This window comes from Arvicanthis niloticus, chromosome 18 (genome assembly GCF_011762505.2).
Source record: "Arvicanthis niloticus isolate mArvNil1 chromosome 18, mArvNil1.pat.X, whole genome shotgun sequence".
NCBI classification, from domain to species: domain Eukaryota; kingdom Metazoa; phylum Chordata; class Mammalia; order Rodentia; family Muridae; genus Arvicanthis; species Arvicanthis niloticus.
Genome location: NC_047675.1, coordinates 54,514,538 through 54,531,682, shown reverse-complemented (window position 1 = coordinate 54,531,682; position 17,145 = coordinate 54,514,538). Strand labels below are relative to the sequence as shown.

The 17,145-nt window shown below is 35.4% G+C and overlaps 1 protein-coding gene across 2 annotated transcripts in view; it reads left to right on the top strand.

Annotated features, from left to right (window-relative positions):
• Positions 1-17,145, top strand: part of Ccdc7 (coiled-coil domain containing 7) — a 297,148-nt gene that overhangs the window by 202,119 nt on the left and 77,884 nt on the right. For both annotated transcript variants that reach the window (XM_076916072.1, XM_076916071.1), the window contains exons 36-42: positions 91-144; positions 2,144-2,224; positions 5,150-5,209; positions 6,896-6,934; positions 8,645-8,740; positions 12,287-12,397; positions 15,983-16,072. In XM_076916072.1, the coding sequence (XP_076772187.1) occupies positions 91-144; positions 2,144-2,224; positions 5,150-5,209; positions 6,896-6,934; positions 8,645-8,740; positions 12,287-12,397; positions 15,983-16,072 (531 nt within the window). The remainder of the gene's footprint in view (positions 1-90; positions 145-2,143; positions 2,225-5,149; positions 5,210-6,895; positions 6,935-8,644; positions 8,741-12,286; positions 12,398-15,982; positions 16,073-17,145) is intronic.

The window sequence follows — 17,145 nt, the reverse complement described above, 5'->3', positions numbered from 1 at the left end:
TCATCAATAACAAAGTCTAAGTTAGTATCAAATATACACTCACATCTTACATCTATCTTATAATTGCTTTGAAATCCATTGTTTCCACAGAGACTGACCCAGAAAAGTTGAAAGAGGCCACACATGTATTAAGAAGTGAACTTGGTAAGAAAACTTTTTAAGTTCAAGACTTCTCATCATTTTTCATTAATGTACACATTTAATAACAATACTTATATTATTGTGGCATGGACAAAGGTCTGCATGCACACTCTCCAGGTATTTATTGAAAATTGAAAGTTAGCTAGATAGCATTTCATTTAGAATTCATCCATTTATGAAATTTTGTATCAAATCTATCACAGTTTTAGTGAGCATAGGATATTACTAAAGCAAGTGTGTATAGTGGTATTCACATTACTTTCTATGTCCAGCTTAGGTAGTAAGGCGCATTTAATCTGTGAGGTGCAACACTGGCTCACAGATATCATAAAAAGAGGTCCTCAGCAGTTCTTTCACTAGATGTCTCCTCTATTCTTTGGGGAAAGGAAGAGGACAGGGGCAAAGGGACAGAAAAGAATCATGGAGGTTAATATAATCTAAGTACATGTGTACTTGAACAAAGAATTCCCACTATGAATCCCTTCACTCTTTACATTAATGTACACTAATAAAAATGTCTATAGTGCAGGTAAGTTCTTCCAAGCAAGATCAACACTCTGTGTCAGGATCAGGAAACATTTTCAACTTCCCATATGTATCCTTCTACAATTAGCTTTTACACAAAAAGTTTTAGGCATGATAGGCCACCCAGTTGATGTTTTTAACTGCCTCATTCGAAGTACAAATTCTTTTGATGTTTCACTTTAGGTTTTTTTTTTTTTTTTTTTTTTACTACACCTAGATACTCATTTCTAAATATAAGAAAAAGTGCAAATCACTAAAAATTAAGTGCAAAAGACATAGTGCATGAGGGAGTATAGAAAGGGTAATGAGAGAATATGATCAAAACGTTGGATGTATACATGAAAGTATCGTAGTGAAGTCTTGTAGGGGGCCGACTTTTAGCAGAAAACGGCAATCAGCTTTGCAGCCATCTTGAGCCATATACCCTGACATGTGACTTGGATTACAATAGCCTACAACAGCTGAGCACACTCCGATAATCTTGGTTTGAATACCTTGAGATTAAAGGTGTGTGAGATTAAACGTGTGTGAGATTAAAGGTGTGTGACTTAAGAGTATGACTTAGAAGTGTAGAGATCAGATTTTAGAGACAAGACCTAAGGGCATGATTAAAGGTGTAACTTAGAGGCGTGGCTTAGAAATAAGACATATAAAAGGCAGAGGCAGACAGTAGAGAATCAGACATTAGGGAGACACAGAAGAGAGAAGGAGACACTTCAGAGAGTACAACTTGGAATACAACTTGGAGTAGGAATTAGGCATTAGGTAGCAGGTAGCAGGCACTTGGAAGAGAACTTGGAAGAAGTAACTTGGAACTTGGAGGGACTAGGAGCTAGGGACTAGGCACTAGGAACTCAAGACTTAGGACTTAGACTGAAGAATAAACAGGATTGAATTACACTCTGTCTGGTCTGCATTCTTCGAATCCGTCCTCATTCTCGCTCTTGCTGAACCCCGACCCACGGACCGGAGCGGCAGCTTGGGTTGGGATACAGTGGCCGCCCAAATGTGGGTCAGCCCAGGCCTCAACATTTTGCTTGGGCCGCAACATTTTTTGGCCGCCCCAACGTGGGGCTAGTGTGAACCCCAACAAAGTCTGTTGTTTTATGTAATTAATATATACTGCAAATTTGTTTGTATATGTTTTATTTTAGTACTACTGATCTGAATATTTTTATTTTAAAAAATGTCACAGTTTACAAATTGTTCAAGTACCTGTGGAAGCCAGAAGATCCTCTGGAGCTAGAATTAAAGACAGTTGTGAGCTGCCCAACATGGATGATTGAGAACAAAACATCAGTCCTCTACAAAAGGCAGCAAAGAATTTTTAACTATGGAGCTTTATCTCCAGCTTCTAATTATTAATATTTAATAAAATATTAAATAAGTTTCACTGTACATAAATGCAAACAACCAGAGAACAAGAGGTTATAGCTTGTCTTTTTGAAGATTTTACAAATCTGTTTTAATTTTACAGAGATTGGCACAGACACAAAAAAGATGCCTGCAACATCCAGTTCAAGAGAGCCAGTGAAAACAGAATCACAAAGTAACCAAGGTAAGAACAGGCTTTTTTCAAGTTTAATATGAATGTTTATTAGCTCCTCTAAACTTAAATGTTGTACCCATAAGTTACCAACTATCATAGTTTCTTTTCCTATTGATGTGACAAAAGTAACTTAGGGAGAAAGGCCTCATTTTGTGTCACATGTTCAAGTACAACCCATTAGGGCAGGAAGATCAAGGCAGCAAGAACTTGAAGCAACTGGTCACATGGCATTCTTAGTCAGAAGAGAGCAACAATAAATGCATGCATGCTAGTATTTAGCTGGCTTCTTTTACTCTTGGATAGTCAAGGTTTCCTGAACTCAGGAACACTTTGGCCCACAGTACTCAGGTCTTTCTATTTCAATTAACTCAGACAAGATAATCAGCAAAAACATTGCCATAAGACCATCTCCCAGGTGATTTTAGATTATTTCAAGTTGATGGCACTAGCCATTATCTTACCTTACAGGACATCACCTATCCACAAATTCCCTCCTAACTGGAACTTGGGTTCTGCCACTAGCTAATTAGGTTCATGAGCTAATGTTACTAGGGTTAGAACTGATCCACTCAAACAGTAACTCTATAAAATGGGGTACTAGTGGGAGAGGAGTACCAGTACATAGGTAGTTTCTAATAAAGCACTTTGTGAACTCATTGAGTTTTAGTGATCTTCTCAGAGACTTTAGCTCCAAACAAAATCTTATTGGCACTTAGGGTTTCAGATGTGACTTATTGAAGTTCATGACAATGTCTCATCATATAGAATTTACCAATCAAGGCACATGATTCCAAAAGGACTGGAAAGATACATAACATTGATTAAAAAAAAAAAAAAAGAACCTAATCAAATTGTCTCAATAGTGGCTTTTAAAATATAAGCAAAAGGTTTTTTTTTTAAGTTGCAATGGGAAAATATGAAAATGAACAGGATCAGAAAAAGAGCAAGGAGATAGTTAAAGAAATAATAATTGATTTTTAAAATGTTTGATGGCTATTAATCAAACATAATAGACCATAAAGAAATAAGCACCATGAAATCCATAGCCAGAACCACCATGTTACAAATGTTGAAAGACAAATTTTGGAGACAGAATATGTAACTCTTCATTAAAAGGACAGACCCTGAGATTATCCGAAATTATGAATCCCAAAAAACATTGACCATATACATTCAAAACACTAGAAGAAGGAATTCACCCAGAAATCTCACAGTGAGCCATAGTATTGAAGATGAAATATTAACAAAGTAAAGTTTTAGATAGTGTGTTGTTAGACATACTGCTTCAAAGAAATTTTGAGAAGGTTCTTCTGGGTGAGACTCAGGGTCCTCATACATTAATTAGTATCTACATAAATAGAACATAACTGTCTTAGTTAGGTTTAACTGCTGTGAACAGACACCATGATCAAGGCAACTCTTATAAGGACAATATTTAATTGAGGCTGGCTTACACACCAGAGGTTCAGTCCATTATCAAGGTGGGAACATGGCAGCATCCAGGAAGGCACGGTGTAGGCAGAGCTGAGAATTCTACATCTTCACCTGAAGGCTGCTAGCAGAATACTGACTTCCAGAGAGCTAGGGCTGGGGTATTAAAGCCCATTCCCACAATGACATACCTGTTCCAACAAGGCCACACCTCCTAATAGTGCCACTCTTCAAACCTAAACTTATACAAACCATTCTGGTTAATCAACAAAATGATGGACTGGGTATTAGGACTATCTTGTACCTCACTGGTACAATTAGAAATAATTATGCTCTAATTGTATTTTGAGAGAAAAGTTTTATTTTAACAGGAAGGGTCATATGTAGGAGGAGCTAAGGGGGAAGGAGTACAGAGAGGAAGAGATGGAGTAAGGAGAGGAGAAGATGAAGGAAAGGAAAAGCTAGGTGATGAGAGAGAGAGAAAGAGAGAGAAAGAGAGAGAAAGAGAGGGGGGCATGGAGGCAGATGTTCACATGTCTCCATCAGTCAAAGATGGTTTATATATCTAGGTTGGGTATTGGGTTACACTTCTGATTGAGCATTACCAAACTTATAAAGCCTTTGATTAACATTTTTAAAAATTGTATAAAAGCAGAAAGAAAAAGGGGCATTGGATAGGGGTTTTCTAGGGAGGGAAAATGGGGAAAGGAGATGACTTCTGAAATGTAAATAAAATATAAAAGAAAAAGAAAAAAAGAAAAAGAAAAAAACTTATACAAACCATCACAATAATTAATAAAGCAAGTATGTATGTTCACGTTGCATTTCTTTTATGTTAATGATTTGAGGCAGCATAAAACAATAACAATAGTGAAACACATCATTATTTTGCAAAAATAATATATGCTAATATAAAGCTTAAAGAAAGAAATAGAGCACATTTCCTAATGCGGCATGAAGGAGATGAGTGAGAGTGATGATGTATGTATTCATATAAGAAAATGATACCAGTTGCTAACTCAGATTCACAGAAACAAAAGCAAAGAACCTGGGCAATTTAACCAAAAGGGTTAATGTAACAAATATTGCAAATATATACCTTCTCCTCTCTTCTTTCAACTTTTTTCACAGGCATAGCATGACATAAACAAATAATTATGATTTTAGAACAGCATCTGTAATATGAAGTCGTATTTTGTTAAACAATAGTGCAGAAATGTTGAGAGGTATAACACAAAGGAGTCTTGTTTTCATATATGGGCTGGTGCTGTCCACCTTTTCTTCTCTCAGTTAATCCTCTCTGAAAACATGCTCACTGATATATTCAGAGGCATGTCTCCTAGGTGATTCTAAATCCAGTTTGGTTAAACATTAAAAATTAATCTTCACTATAATGTTCATGAAACATGGTATCAACAGAGTTGGGAATGTCAAGGGAAAAACAAAACTTGTACATTAATTTTTCCTTTACAGAGTATTCTAAAATGTTCTTTCTGTCTTTAGATAAGAATATTTATTTTGTTAAAGGCATAAAACTGCTTGGAAAGCTGAAAGATCAACATGGTAAGAATAATTTTTCAAGTCATATATTTATGACTTACTTATTACTCTATAGTAACAATAATTGTCATTGCATAAGCAACACTTTTGTTGATTCTCTCTTATAAAGAAGTCCTAGGATGTATTAGAAGTAGGAATAAAATAAATAATATGAATAGTAAAACTGTGCCAATTAGAAACTAACCCATTCAAACCCATATCAGTCTTAGAGTGTCTGGGAGAAATCCTTCTGATTGCTATTCAATTCACTTTCCATTTCTAGCTTAGATTAAAGCATTGTGTTGAGCTTGAGGAATCAGGGCCTCTTGCTGATGAGTGTGCTGAAAAGAGGACTACAACATACAAACCCTTCACTGCTAGATCCTTTTACAAGATTAAGTTAATAAAAGATTTCTTCCACTGGGCTCTATTAGTTACAGATCATTGTCCTGAATGGTGTTGAACACACTGGTCTTTGAGTTTATGAAGTCTGCATCTATGAACCATTTTTCAGAGTTGATTCTGATTAGTGTCTTTAGAGACTTGCCATGCCTGCCTCCTTGTAAGGACATGAGGACAAAGTGGGTCTTGCTCCGCAGAGAGGGACCACTGTGAGACTTCCTGCGGAGTCTGAAGTTGACCATATAATTATCCCATGCCAGCATATAAGCATGTGCTGGAATTAAAGTTTAATGGCAAGGCATGGTTTCTTTGAATGTGAATGCTGTCTTTCCATGTATTATTAAACATAAATCAAGTAGGGACTCTTTACTCAATCAGCTTACAACTGGGAGAAGGCTAGAATTGAAAATTAAAATTATTTAAAGTAAGTATTCAAACTTGCTTTTTTGTTGTTGTTGTTTTGCCCTGAAAATCTGGGTTTAAGGAGTCATTTTTGTTTAGATATGGTTACTTTTAATGTAGCTTACTAATTACATCCTTATAATTTTGGGTGGCAACCTTAGACACAGCAAGAAAATGTTCTCATTTAAATCAAGTTAATTTAAAATACTTGTCTGTTCCATTAGTTCTTTATTTGGTTGCTGCTGAAAATACCCAACAAATCAATTTGCAAAAATGGGGTTTATTTTGGCTTACAGTTCAAGGAGAGACATTACACCATGGCAATAAAGGAATAGCAGTAAGAGTGGGAGGCTATTGAGCACATTGTGTCTGCATTCAAGAAGCAGAGAATGAACAGAGAAGTAGGTCTGGCCCAACCTCAAGGTCCAATCTTTGGGACTCATTTAACCCCATAAGCCTCCACATCCTAAAGATTTCAAAGCCTTTACAACAACACCAACTAGGAACCAAGTGTTCAAGCACATGAACCTGTGGAGATATTTCATATTTCATCTTTGTTACAACCATATTTCTGATCAATTTATATGTATTCATTTGTCAGTGGTTAGAGTATAATAAAACCATTCCAAATTAAAAGTTGGAAATTAGGAAGAAGAAACAGTTGGAAATAGGCTAATGACCAAGTATCAAAATTAATAGTAGATGCCATTATAGGATACACAGAACAAAAGCAAAGATGGTAACACATCAAGATACTTCATAGAAATTGGAGTAACAGACAAGTGAGCATTCTATATAGTATATAGAAAAAGCATTACAAATAGAAATCAGCACACAGAACTTGAGGGGTAATATGTATATATAATATCATAGTGTCATTGGGTAACTTTTTAACATTTGTTTTAGGTTTGAGTTCATCTGCAAACAAAGATACTATTATTCTAGGTAAGAGCCTGATAAAGTCATTCATGGATAATCAAGGTAAAGAAAATACATTACTATGTAAGATAAATGGTTGCTTAGAAGAAATTGTATACTGTGAAGCTTTTATTTACTCTAATCAAATATTTTAAAATTCAGAAGATGTACAAAGATTTATTATCTTAAGCTGAATAGTCTATATATCACAGAAACATATTTCTCATGGGAGTTCTACTTCTTGATTCAGAAATATATCTCTTGCTGTGTCCTCAAGTGTTGGAAGGAACTAGCAGAGCTCAGGGGTCTCTTGGGACAATACTAACAGCCCTCCTGACCAAATAAAGACCAGTGCCATCACAAGGTGACTCCTGTCAATATGCAGATGGGGAACACAAATATTCAGAGCACAGCAAAGATGCATGTTAATAACACAACATACAGAGTCCTTTCTACACTCTCTAGTCCTCATTTTCTAGTTTCTCAGATATCATATGCAGTGATAGAATCTATATAAGGATGCTTTATGCAAGTATTTTTCTAAAAAATTTATCACAGCTTTTTATTTTGTTTTGTTTTTTACTAATTACTGAATTTCCTATATCCTATTTTCCCTTTTTGCTATTTCATGAAATCATAGTTTTAATAAAAAGAAATTGCCACATACCTCTTTCTTACAAAAGTCTTTCAATTAAATGCTTTTCTTTTGTTTTTGGTCTTTAAATTTTATTATTTAATAATTTTACATCATATCAATATTTAAAAGAATATATTTAAATGTTATATATGAAGATTACATCACTTGGGGTAGATTTCTAAGCCAACTACATACAAAATTACATTTAACTTACAATATCAAACTATATCAAAGAATCTTCATACAAATAATTGTGCATGGATAGTTCCATGAAGATTATATACATAATAAGCATAAATGTACAGGGTTTCTATTTTTATTGAGTTACACATTTTCCTCAGCTTTTCCCCATACCTAACAAATGATTGACAGCCTAAGCTATGACTTCTGAAATTGTCAACAATTTATCCTCTCAGTGGTCTATCACTGTGACCTTACTGAATCTCTTAACTTCCAACTTTAATTTGATATCTAGCCAAGAATTAAAGTATATGATTCTTATAACTGCCCCCTCTTCCTCTTCCTTCCTCCCCCTCCCCATTATGTGTGTTTAACACAGGGTCTTGCTAAGTTGTCCAGGCATTCATTAACTTTCTCTGAAGCCTATGCTTGAATTTGTGACCCTCCTGCTTCAGCCTCCTAATTTTCTGATGTTACTAGCCTAAACCACAGGCCTGGTTCTGTTTCCTGTCCTATAATTGCATATCTTACTTTATGACAGTGTGACTATGACAACTAAGTCTAACAATTATTGGTTGTGTTTGAGCTGTGAGATTCAGAAGCTTATGCACAAAGCTTTTTTTCTCTCTAAAATTGATCTTCAAACTGTCTACCTACATATCTAATGCAGAAATGAGTATAATGGGAGTGGGTAAAGGCTCAAATTAAGAAAGATATTATCACAGGACATAACATAAAGACAAGAAAGAGAAAATGATGAAAGTCATTGTAGAAATTGAAGTAATAGATAGTGAACATTTGATAAAATATAAGAAAGAAAATTATGAATGAAAAATTACAGGCAAGTATACAGAGTTTGGGGTATAGTTTGTAAATACCCAGAACTGTTATGCAAATGTCCTTTTCAAACTTTGTTTTAGATGAAACCAAACCTCAAAGAAATATGAGTGACAAGTACTACAAATCAATGAAATTTTCAACAAAAGTAATCAATCTGTCACCCTTCACCAGTAAAGGTAAGAGAGGATACACAAAGACAACAAGGTCTAGTAGCCTAAAACAGTTCAGAAGTATGCTTTTTCATTCATCCTTTTTGCACTTTATTTTTTTTATTTAACTGTGTCATGAGGGAACTCCCTTGGTGCCTAAAAATGAAATAGCTTTTATTTGTTCTTTCTGTTGACAGTGTAACATCCATTTCATGGCTTAGAATGTTTTATTCAGCCACTAAAGGACATTGGATTTTAATGGCTGTTGCCACCAGTAAATGTATCTACATATATTCTTAGCATTTCTAACTGTGTATGTGTGGAGTTATTCCTTGGCATATATTTTTCTGTTAGTTTGTTTATTTTAATGACAAACCATAATTGGTTTTATTGCAATAGCTTCTAATTACCTTTTTTAAGTCCATTTTGTGCAGTTATCTCCTTTTGGTTTGTTTTTTAATGCTATTGTCATATGGGATTTGAGCAGAATTGTTTTGGTTTTTGAGACAAGATCTCACATAATCTGTGTAGATCACAGATACTGTAGCCAAGATCAGCCTTGAATTACTCATCTTTCTTCCTTCCATCTCCTATGTGCTAGGACTTCAATGTTCCCCCTCTGGCTTGCAGCATTGTTCTTTTGGTCAAGATTCCTTTGGTCACGTGGAGTCTTTGTGCCTCCACATGAAATTTTAATATTGGCTTTTCTAGTTTTGTGTTTCCACTCTGATACTTTAATGCTGCTCTTGTCTCTTCTGTTGTTTCATAAGCACCAAGACAAAACGGACATTAAAAGAGGAAAGGCTTTATTTGGCTTACACTTCCAGATCACAATTTGTTATTGCGGGAAGTCAGGACAGAAACTCAAGGCAGAAACAATGATTGCTGCTTACTGCCTTGCTCAATCCCTGAAGCTGGGGGCCTCAGGATCAGGGTAGTCCTACAATGGCTGTCTCATAGGAGCATTTTATCTGACATACTGAGTTTAATGTCCAGCATCATATCACTTTGGTTTTTCTCTCTTTTTCTTTTTAAACAGAGATGAAATTTATTAAAAGACATGTTTTCAGTACAATGGTCATGTCATGTCCAAAAGACAGCATTTCATATCACTCTTCCCCATCCTTTGGCTCTTACATTCATTCTTTCTACCCCTTCTTCTAGGATATTCTCTTAGCCTTAAGGGTTAAAAATACTGTTAGTTTGTAGACAGGGTTTCTCTATGTAGTCCTGGCTGTCCTGGACCTGTTTGGAGACCAGGCTGGCCTCAAACTCAGAGATCTGCCTTCCACTGCCTTCCACAGCCTCCCAGGTGCCAGGATCAAAGGCATGTACCACCACTACCTAGGAAAGTTTCTTTTTCTTTCTTCTTTTCTCTTTTTCTCTCCTTTTCTCTTCTCTTCTCTTTTCCTTTCTTTTTTTTTTTTTTCTTTTCTATTCTGGTTTTAGTTTTGGTTTTCTAAGAAAGAGTTTTTCTGTGTAGCTCTGTGTTACTCTGTAAAATATGCTGAAGACCTGCCTGCCTCTGCCTCCTAAGTGCTAGAATTAAAGGAATGCCCCACAGCTGCACAGCTGGTTGGCATATATATATATATATATATATATATATATATATATATATATGCCTTATCTAAGATTCTTTTTAAAAAAATTCTTTAATCTATTTTATTGTTTTGGCCCGAGCTGCTCCACACTTGGGGGCCAAAAATGTTGAGAACTGCTCTACCCTTGGACCGTTCTGTCAATGTTGGAACCTGCACGGCCAAAAGCCTTGGGTACTAAATTGTTAGAGCCTGCACTGCCCCAAGCTGCTCTGGTTAGCAGGTCAGGGTTCAGCAAGAGAGAGAGTGAGGATGGACTTGAAGAATGGAGACCAGACAGAGTGTGATTCAGTCCCGTTTATTCTTCAGTCTCTCTTCTTCTTTCCAAGTCCCAAGTCTTGAGTTCCTAGTCCCTAGTTCCTAGTCCCTAGTGCCTCCAAGTTCCAAGTTACTTCTTCCAAGTGCTAAGTGCCTAATGTCTAAATCCAAGTTCTTCCTCCAAGTGCCAAGTGCCTAGTGCCTAATACCTAATAATCTTCCGAGTTCTCTAGTCCAAGTGTTTTCTTCCTCAATGCCTAATTCCTACTCCAAGTTATACTCCAAGTTGTACTCTCTAACCTAATTCCTAGTTCCAAATTGTACTCCAAGTTGTACTCTCTAACCTAATTCCTAGTTCCAAGTTGTACTCTAACTTGTACTGAACTCTTCTGAATGCCTCTTGCCTTTTATATGTCTTACTTCTAAGCCACGCCTTTAAGTCACACCTTTAAGTCATGCCCTTAGGCCTTGTCTCTAAATCTGATCTCTAAGACACGCCTTTAAGTCTGGCTCTAAATCACACCTTTAAGTCTCACACACCCAAGGGAAGGTCCTGGGTATCTAAAGCAAGATGTTATCAGAGTATGCTCAGCTGTTGTAGGCTAATGTAATCAAATCTCTTGTCAGGGTATATGGCTCAAGATGGCTGCAAGGATGATAGCCACCTTCTGTTGGCTCCCCACATTTTATAGTCCAGACTTTATACCCCTCCTGGTCCACCCTCTAACTGTTCTACATCCCACACCTCCCTCCAACCCAGTGTCCAAGAGGATGTTCCCACCCCACCCCAACTCACTGGGACCCAAGTCTCTCAAGGGTTATGTGCATCTTCTCTGACTGAGTCCAGATCTGGCAGTCCTCTGCTGTATATGTGTTGGGGTCCTTCTATAAGCTGGTGTATGCTAGCTGGTTGGTGGTTCAGTGTCTGAGAGATCCCCGGGGGTCCAGGTTAGTTGAGACTGCTGGTCTTCCTATAGGGCCGCCTTCCTCCTCAGCTTCTTCCAGCTTTTCCCTAATTCAACCACAGGGGTCACCAGCTTCTGTCCATTGGTTGGGTGGAAATATCTGCATCTGGCTTTTCAGCTGCTTGTTGGGCCTTTCAGAGGGCAGTCATGAAAGACATTTAAGTTGTTTAAATATACTTTCTAAATTCTGTGAAGAATTTTTATTAATTAAATTTCTTCTTTGACAATTTTAAACACACACACACACACGTATGGTTATTCTCACCCCTATGTTCCTTTACTCCACTCACATCCTCATCTATCCCCATCCTTCTTTAGTTCAGTTCATGAATGTTTTGTTTTATGATCAACTGAGTTTAAACAGAGCCTGCATAGCTCCCCAATAACAATGGAGTACTACCCTGTTCCCAAGATATCTGACTGCAGCAACTACAGTTCTTAAAAAAAAAAAAAAAAAAAAAAGCCCACCATAATTCTTAACCATTATTCTCTAACTTCTTTAGAACCACAGCCCTAGAAAAATGCTCTTTGTTTCTGAAAAGCTTAGATATCATAGAAATAGTATCTTACAATCCCCTAAAGCTTTCCTCTGCAGTGTATAGCTTTATATTCTTAATTGAGTTAATTATGCTAAAATATTTTACTTTTAATTATCTACAGTTCTTTAATTTTATTTTTATTTACAACTAATTTATGTGGCTATTAAAAGGTACTACAAATATGATGCATAACACTCTAAATTTTTCTAGAAAAATCCTTGGAAAGCACGAAGGTAGCTCCAACACCATTTCATAGGACATCTAGAAGAAGTTCAGGACTCTCTGAAGCCTTACAGCATTTACTGAACATAACGGCTTCAGGTAATGTTTAACAATCTCTGTGTGCAGTATATTTTACTGAATATTTTAATTATATAGGAATGATCAAGTGTAATAGCTTTAATAAATTTTTAAGTCATATATTTATGATTTACTTATTATCTATAGTAATATATATATATATATATTAATATAACTATATCATTGAATAAGCAACATTTTGTGGATTCTCTCTTATAAAGAAATTCTAGTATGTATTAAGTAGGCATAAGATAAATAAGCAAATTTTAAAACAGCCAATTAGAAAATAACCCATATAAGCACATTCAAATTCAGAATAGAATTTAGCAAAATGTAAGTGAATGTGCACTGAATTCTGTTCAGCTACCACATGTTCATTCTTAAGGTGAGTGACATCCCTGCAATTTCTCTTCCTTCCTCATAATGACTAAGTTGAATCTCCATTTCTTTCTCAGATGTTTTTCTTGCTTATCACAGTAGTTCCTGGGGATGATTAACATAAACATAGAATCTTCTTCCTTTCATATATATATATATATATATATATATATATATATATATATATATGTTTCAAGCAAAGTATGCTATACAAAAGTTGACCATGAGGAAAAGTGAGAAGATAAATATCCACACGCTCATGTTTCCTTTTTACTTCACTACCATCTGATCCCATTAATATTTAAGAATATGTTAACTGCTGTAGAGGCATTTTGTAAATACCCTGCAAGTATTAAACTCCTTTATAACATGAGTGGTTTTTCTTTGGTGTACTATGCACCCTAATGCCTAAAAGGAAAATATAAATATATACTACCATGAGATTTCCTGAGACACAAAAGCAACAATGAAAAGGTTGACTGGGCTACTATTTTTATTACATCTCTTTTTGCTACAAGCTCATGAAGTACAGAGGATATTTAACAACAGAAAGTTTTGCCTTGCCTTCTGGGAAAGGAAAGGGAATAGGAGTAAATGGAGTGAAACCTGTTTTCTTACTCAGTGACCTAGAAGAAAAAAAAGATCAGAAATATATGATAGCTGATAATAGTTAAAAGCAATGAGTAAAGTCCTATGATTCTGAAGACAGAAAAAAATTAGAAGATAGATGGAAGTTTTCTCAGAAATATACCCTCACTTTCGAGAGCTTCTCAAGCTGGGACAAGGTGTCTGCTAGTACATTGTAGATATATGTATTTGCTACTGGGTTGAGTCATTGCTTCCCATTAGCTTCCTAACTTAAGCTCTCTCAGGTCTCCTATCCTTAACCAAAGCTTTTAGGTGCCAGGCTTGAACATTCTGGGCTAGATGCTCATGCTTTGAATTATTTCTCAGTTAGTAGTGCTATTTTCTGAAGCTATAAAACCTTCAGATTATATTGTGGTGTATATCAAAGAATGAAGGTATTAAGTATTGCTGATAAAATTGCCCAAGAAAACAAGCAAAAGGAGAAAAAAATACCATATAGTCTGAATATTATTACTTTCTTGTGACTCCCTCCCCCTCTCCCTCGCCAATAAAATTAGAAATATATCCATACACTAACAAACAATAATGACATTATTCAGAAATTCAAAGTATCTTCTGAAATGTGTACCAAACCTCTAACAGTGATCACCTGAAAACCAAAGAGCAAGTTAGAGTCTTTCAACATAAATGGCATGGAATAAACATTGCAGTTCCTGAAGAAGAGATCAAAACTCAACAGACCAAACACAAAATCTTGCAGCAACATGTCCCACATTCTAGCAAATAGTGCCATCATCTGAGCTCCAACAGGCTTGAAAAGCCCAGGCTAATGGCCCTGTCACTTCCAACACACTTGTCAGAATAAGTACCACCCACTCAAAATATCATCCAGTTAGAATATACAACTTATATCTTTTATCTCCAGGATTAGAGAGAAGTCATGTTATCTTGTTGTGTCTGGAATGGAAATGATGAGAAGATAAATAGTTTTCTACCAGAGTGTTAGATTTTCAATCTAAAATCAGTGACAGGCAGGGCATTTTTCATGCAGTTGCCATAATCAATGGAAGACTTGAATGTGGAACCTCAATGTTTTCATGTAATTGTTGCTCATTAACACTGGCAAACTATTTTCTAACTGCAAAAATTCTGCTTCCTTGTTTCAAGATTTGCCCTCAAATAAAGTCAAACATTTTCATTACATTTGGTTCATAATAATATTAAAAATATGCTCCTAACAGTATTCATTACACCTCTCTGTAAGTTTTCGCTGTAGTTTTCATTGTACAAATGACACCCTCAAGCTTCTCTTTTGAGAAGTGGAATGTGGAATGGGGAGAGGACTTACATGAGGGAGTACTGAAAGAAAATGGGGGAACTACAGTGGGAATATAAAGTGAATAAATAAATATTTTTTCACATAATGCACATTTATTCATAATACAATAAATAAAACAAACAACACTGAACCAGAGTTCAGTAGAATTCTCTAGAATTGTGAGATTTTCAGCATCCTCAAATCTTGAATTGTTTGAAAATTGGGTAAACCCATTGATAGTTTTTTATTGGATATTTTATTTATTTACAATACACATGTCATCCCCTTTCCCCATTTCACTTCCCTAGAACCGCCTGTCCCATTCCCCCTCCTCCTCTAGCTTTTATACCATTTTGATTACATGCATGTATTAAGGTCAACTCTAGGTTGAGGGTCTAGCAGCAATACAATAGATGCAAATAGTCAAGGAACAAGCAATACAATAAACACAAATAGTCAAAGAAAAAGCAAGGCATTAAACCTAATTACGTGAGCACTCCTGAGATCACTAAATTGTGATCACTCCTATAATCACTGAGTTTCTAATTGCTTATCAGGAGGACCAAAGTATCTGAGCCTTCCTCCCTGTCCTAGCCCAAGGTCATTTTTATGTCTGAAGCCTACTTCTTTGTTCTAGCCTAAGATTTAGATTCCCACCTAAAATTACTTCTTTGTTCTAGCCTAAGATGTAGATTCCTACCTAAAATTACTTCTTTGCTCTAGCCTAATGTCAGATTCCTGCCTGAAGCTTACTTCCTTGTCCTTGGCCAATGTCATATTCCTGCCAAGCAGCCCTTTTCCTTGTCCTTGGCCCATGTCAGATTCTTGCCATGGGGGAACTGTAGTGGGGATATAAAGTGACTAAATAAATAAAATTTTAAAAGTGCTACCTTTTTATAAAAATATCTTTGTCTTTAGTTAAATACCATCCATAATACAGAATTAAGTGACTCATGAGATTGTATATTATCCTATAGTTTTAATGATATTCTAGTGTTTTTAATAGAGCATTTCTTTTTTTTTTCTTTTTTCTTTTTCTTTTTTTTTAATATAGTAAGGCTTGCATCAAATTCAATATTTAGACCAGGTTGATGCCTAGATTTCCAACCCCAAGCATCTCAGGTGTCAAGATACTTCCCTCACCTTCCCAAAGACAGTTATAGTCTTGAGTTTCCCAACTTGTATTCTTATAACACAGCTACTTTGTGTCTTACCTAAATTTATAAGAAAAAGAAGTGTATTGGCAGGGTTTATTTTATGTTTTTAAAAGTTAAAATTGGTTGAATTTTTTAATGTAATTATATTATGATGCCTTTTTTCAGGGCATACGAAACCAACCAGTGTAAAAAAGCAAAGTGCTGAACTAGAAAAACACCTGCGTATTTCAGGCAGATCTTCAAATACACTTAAAGGTAAAAAAAGAAAAAAAGAAAAAAAAAGACAAGCACATTAAATAAAATTATGTTCTCGTCCCACTGTTTCTATTCATCAGAATTCTCAATCCTGTGACCCCTCCCAACAAAGAACCATACAAGCCCAGCATGTGCTCCCATGCTTGTCTGTAAATAGACATTTGCATGCAGGTCTTGGTGGTTCTGCAGTCATAGAATCCTGTGCATAGATATCCTTTATTTTTAAACCAAGTAAACTAGCATATTTCCATCTCTGTGCTTAATGTTTTAAAAGGTCATTATGTCATAATTTATTCAATAGTTCATTTTTAATGATGTTTATTAGGGCATTAATCAATATTGCAATCAACTTTGTACATTTTTACTATGCTGCTTGTATTGGTGTTTCTGTATATTTGAGTAGGTAAGGTTGGGAATGTGGCTCATACGATAAAATGTTCACTGTACAAGGATGAGGGCCTGAGTTCAGATCTCCACAACCCACAGAAAAAACTAGATGGTGTGCATCTGTAATCCCAGAGCTAGTATAGATCCTGGGGCTTCTTTTGCTGGCTAATCTGCCAAATGGTGAGCTCCAGGTTCAGTAAAGATACTGTATCTCAAAAAATAAATGGAAAGTAATAAAGAAAGGCACTCACCACTAACTTCTGTCCTCTATAAGAGCACACTTGGGGAAGCACACTAGTATGCACATATGCATACATACACACACACATACACACATATCACATCACAGAAACACACACAAAAAATAAAATAAATAAAATAAAGTATATAATATTGTTGAAATATATATACGATTTTAATTTTAGCACATATTGCTCCCAAAACATGTATATTTCCAAAATATTTATAGTTCACAAACTATAAATACATAACTCTATTTTAATAAATATTTAAATAAATAAATAAAATAACTATTTTTCTATATCTTAGAACTAGACACTTAATGGATTAAAAAATTAACAATATAAAAGTATGTTATTTTTATGTTAATACAACAGAAAGTTATCTAAAGACTGAAAACTCATTAGAATTCTGAAAAATATTTTACAAAAATAGAGAGGGCCATT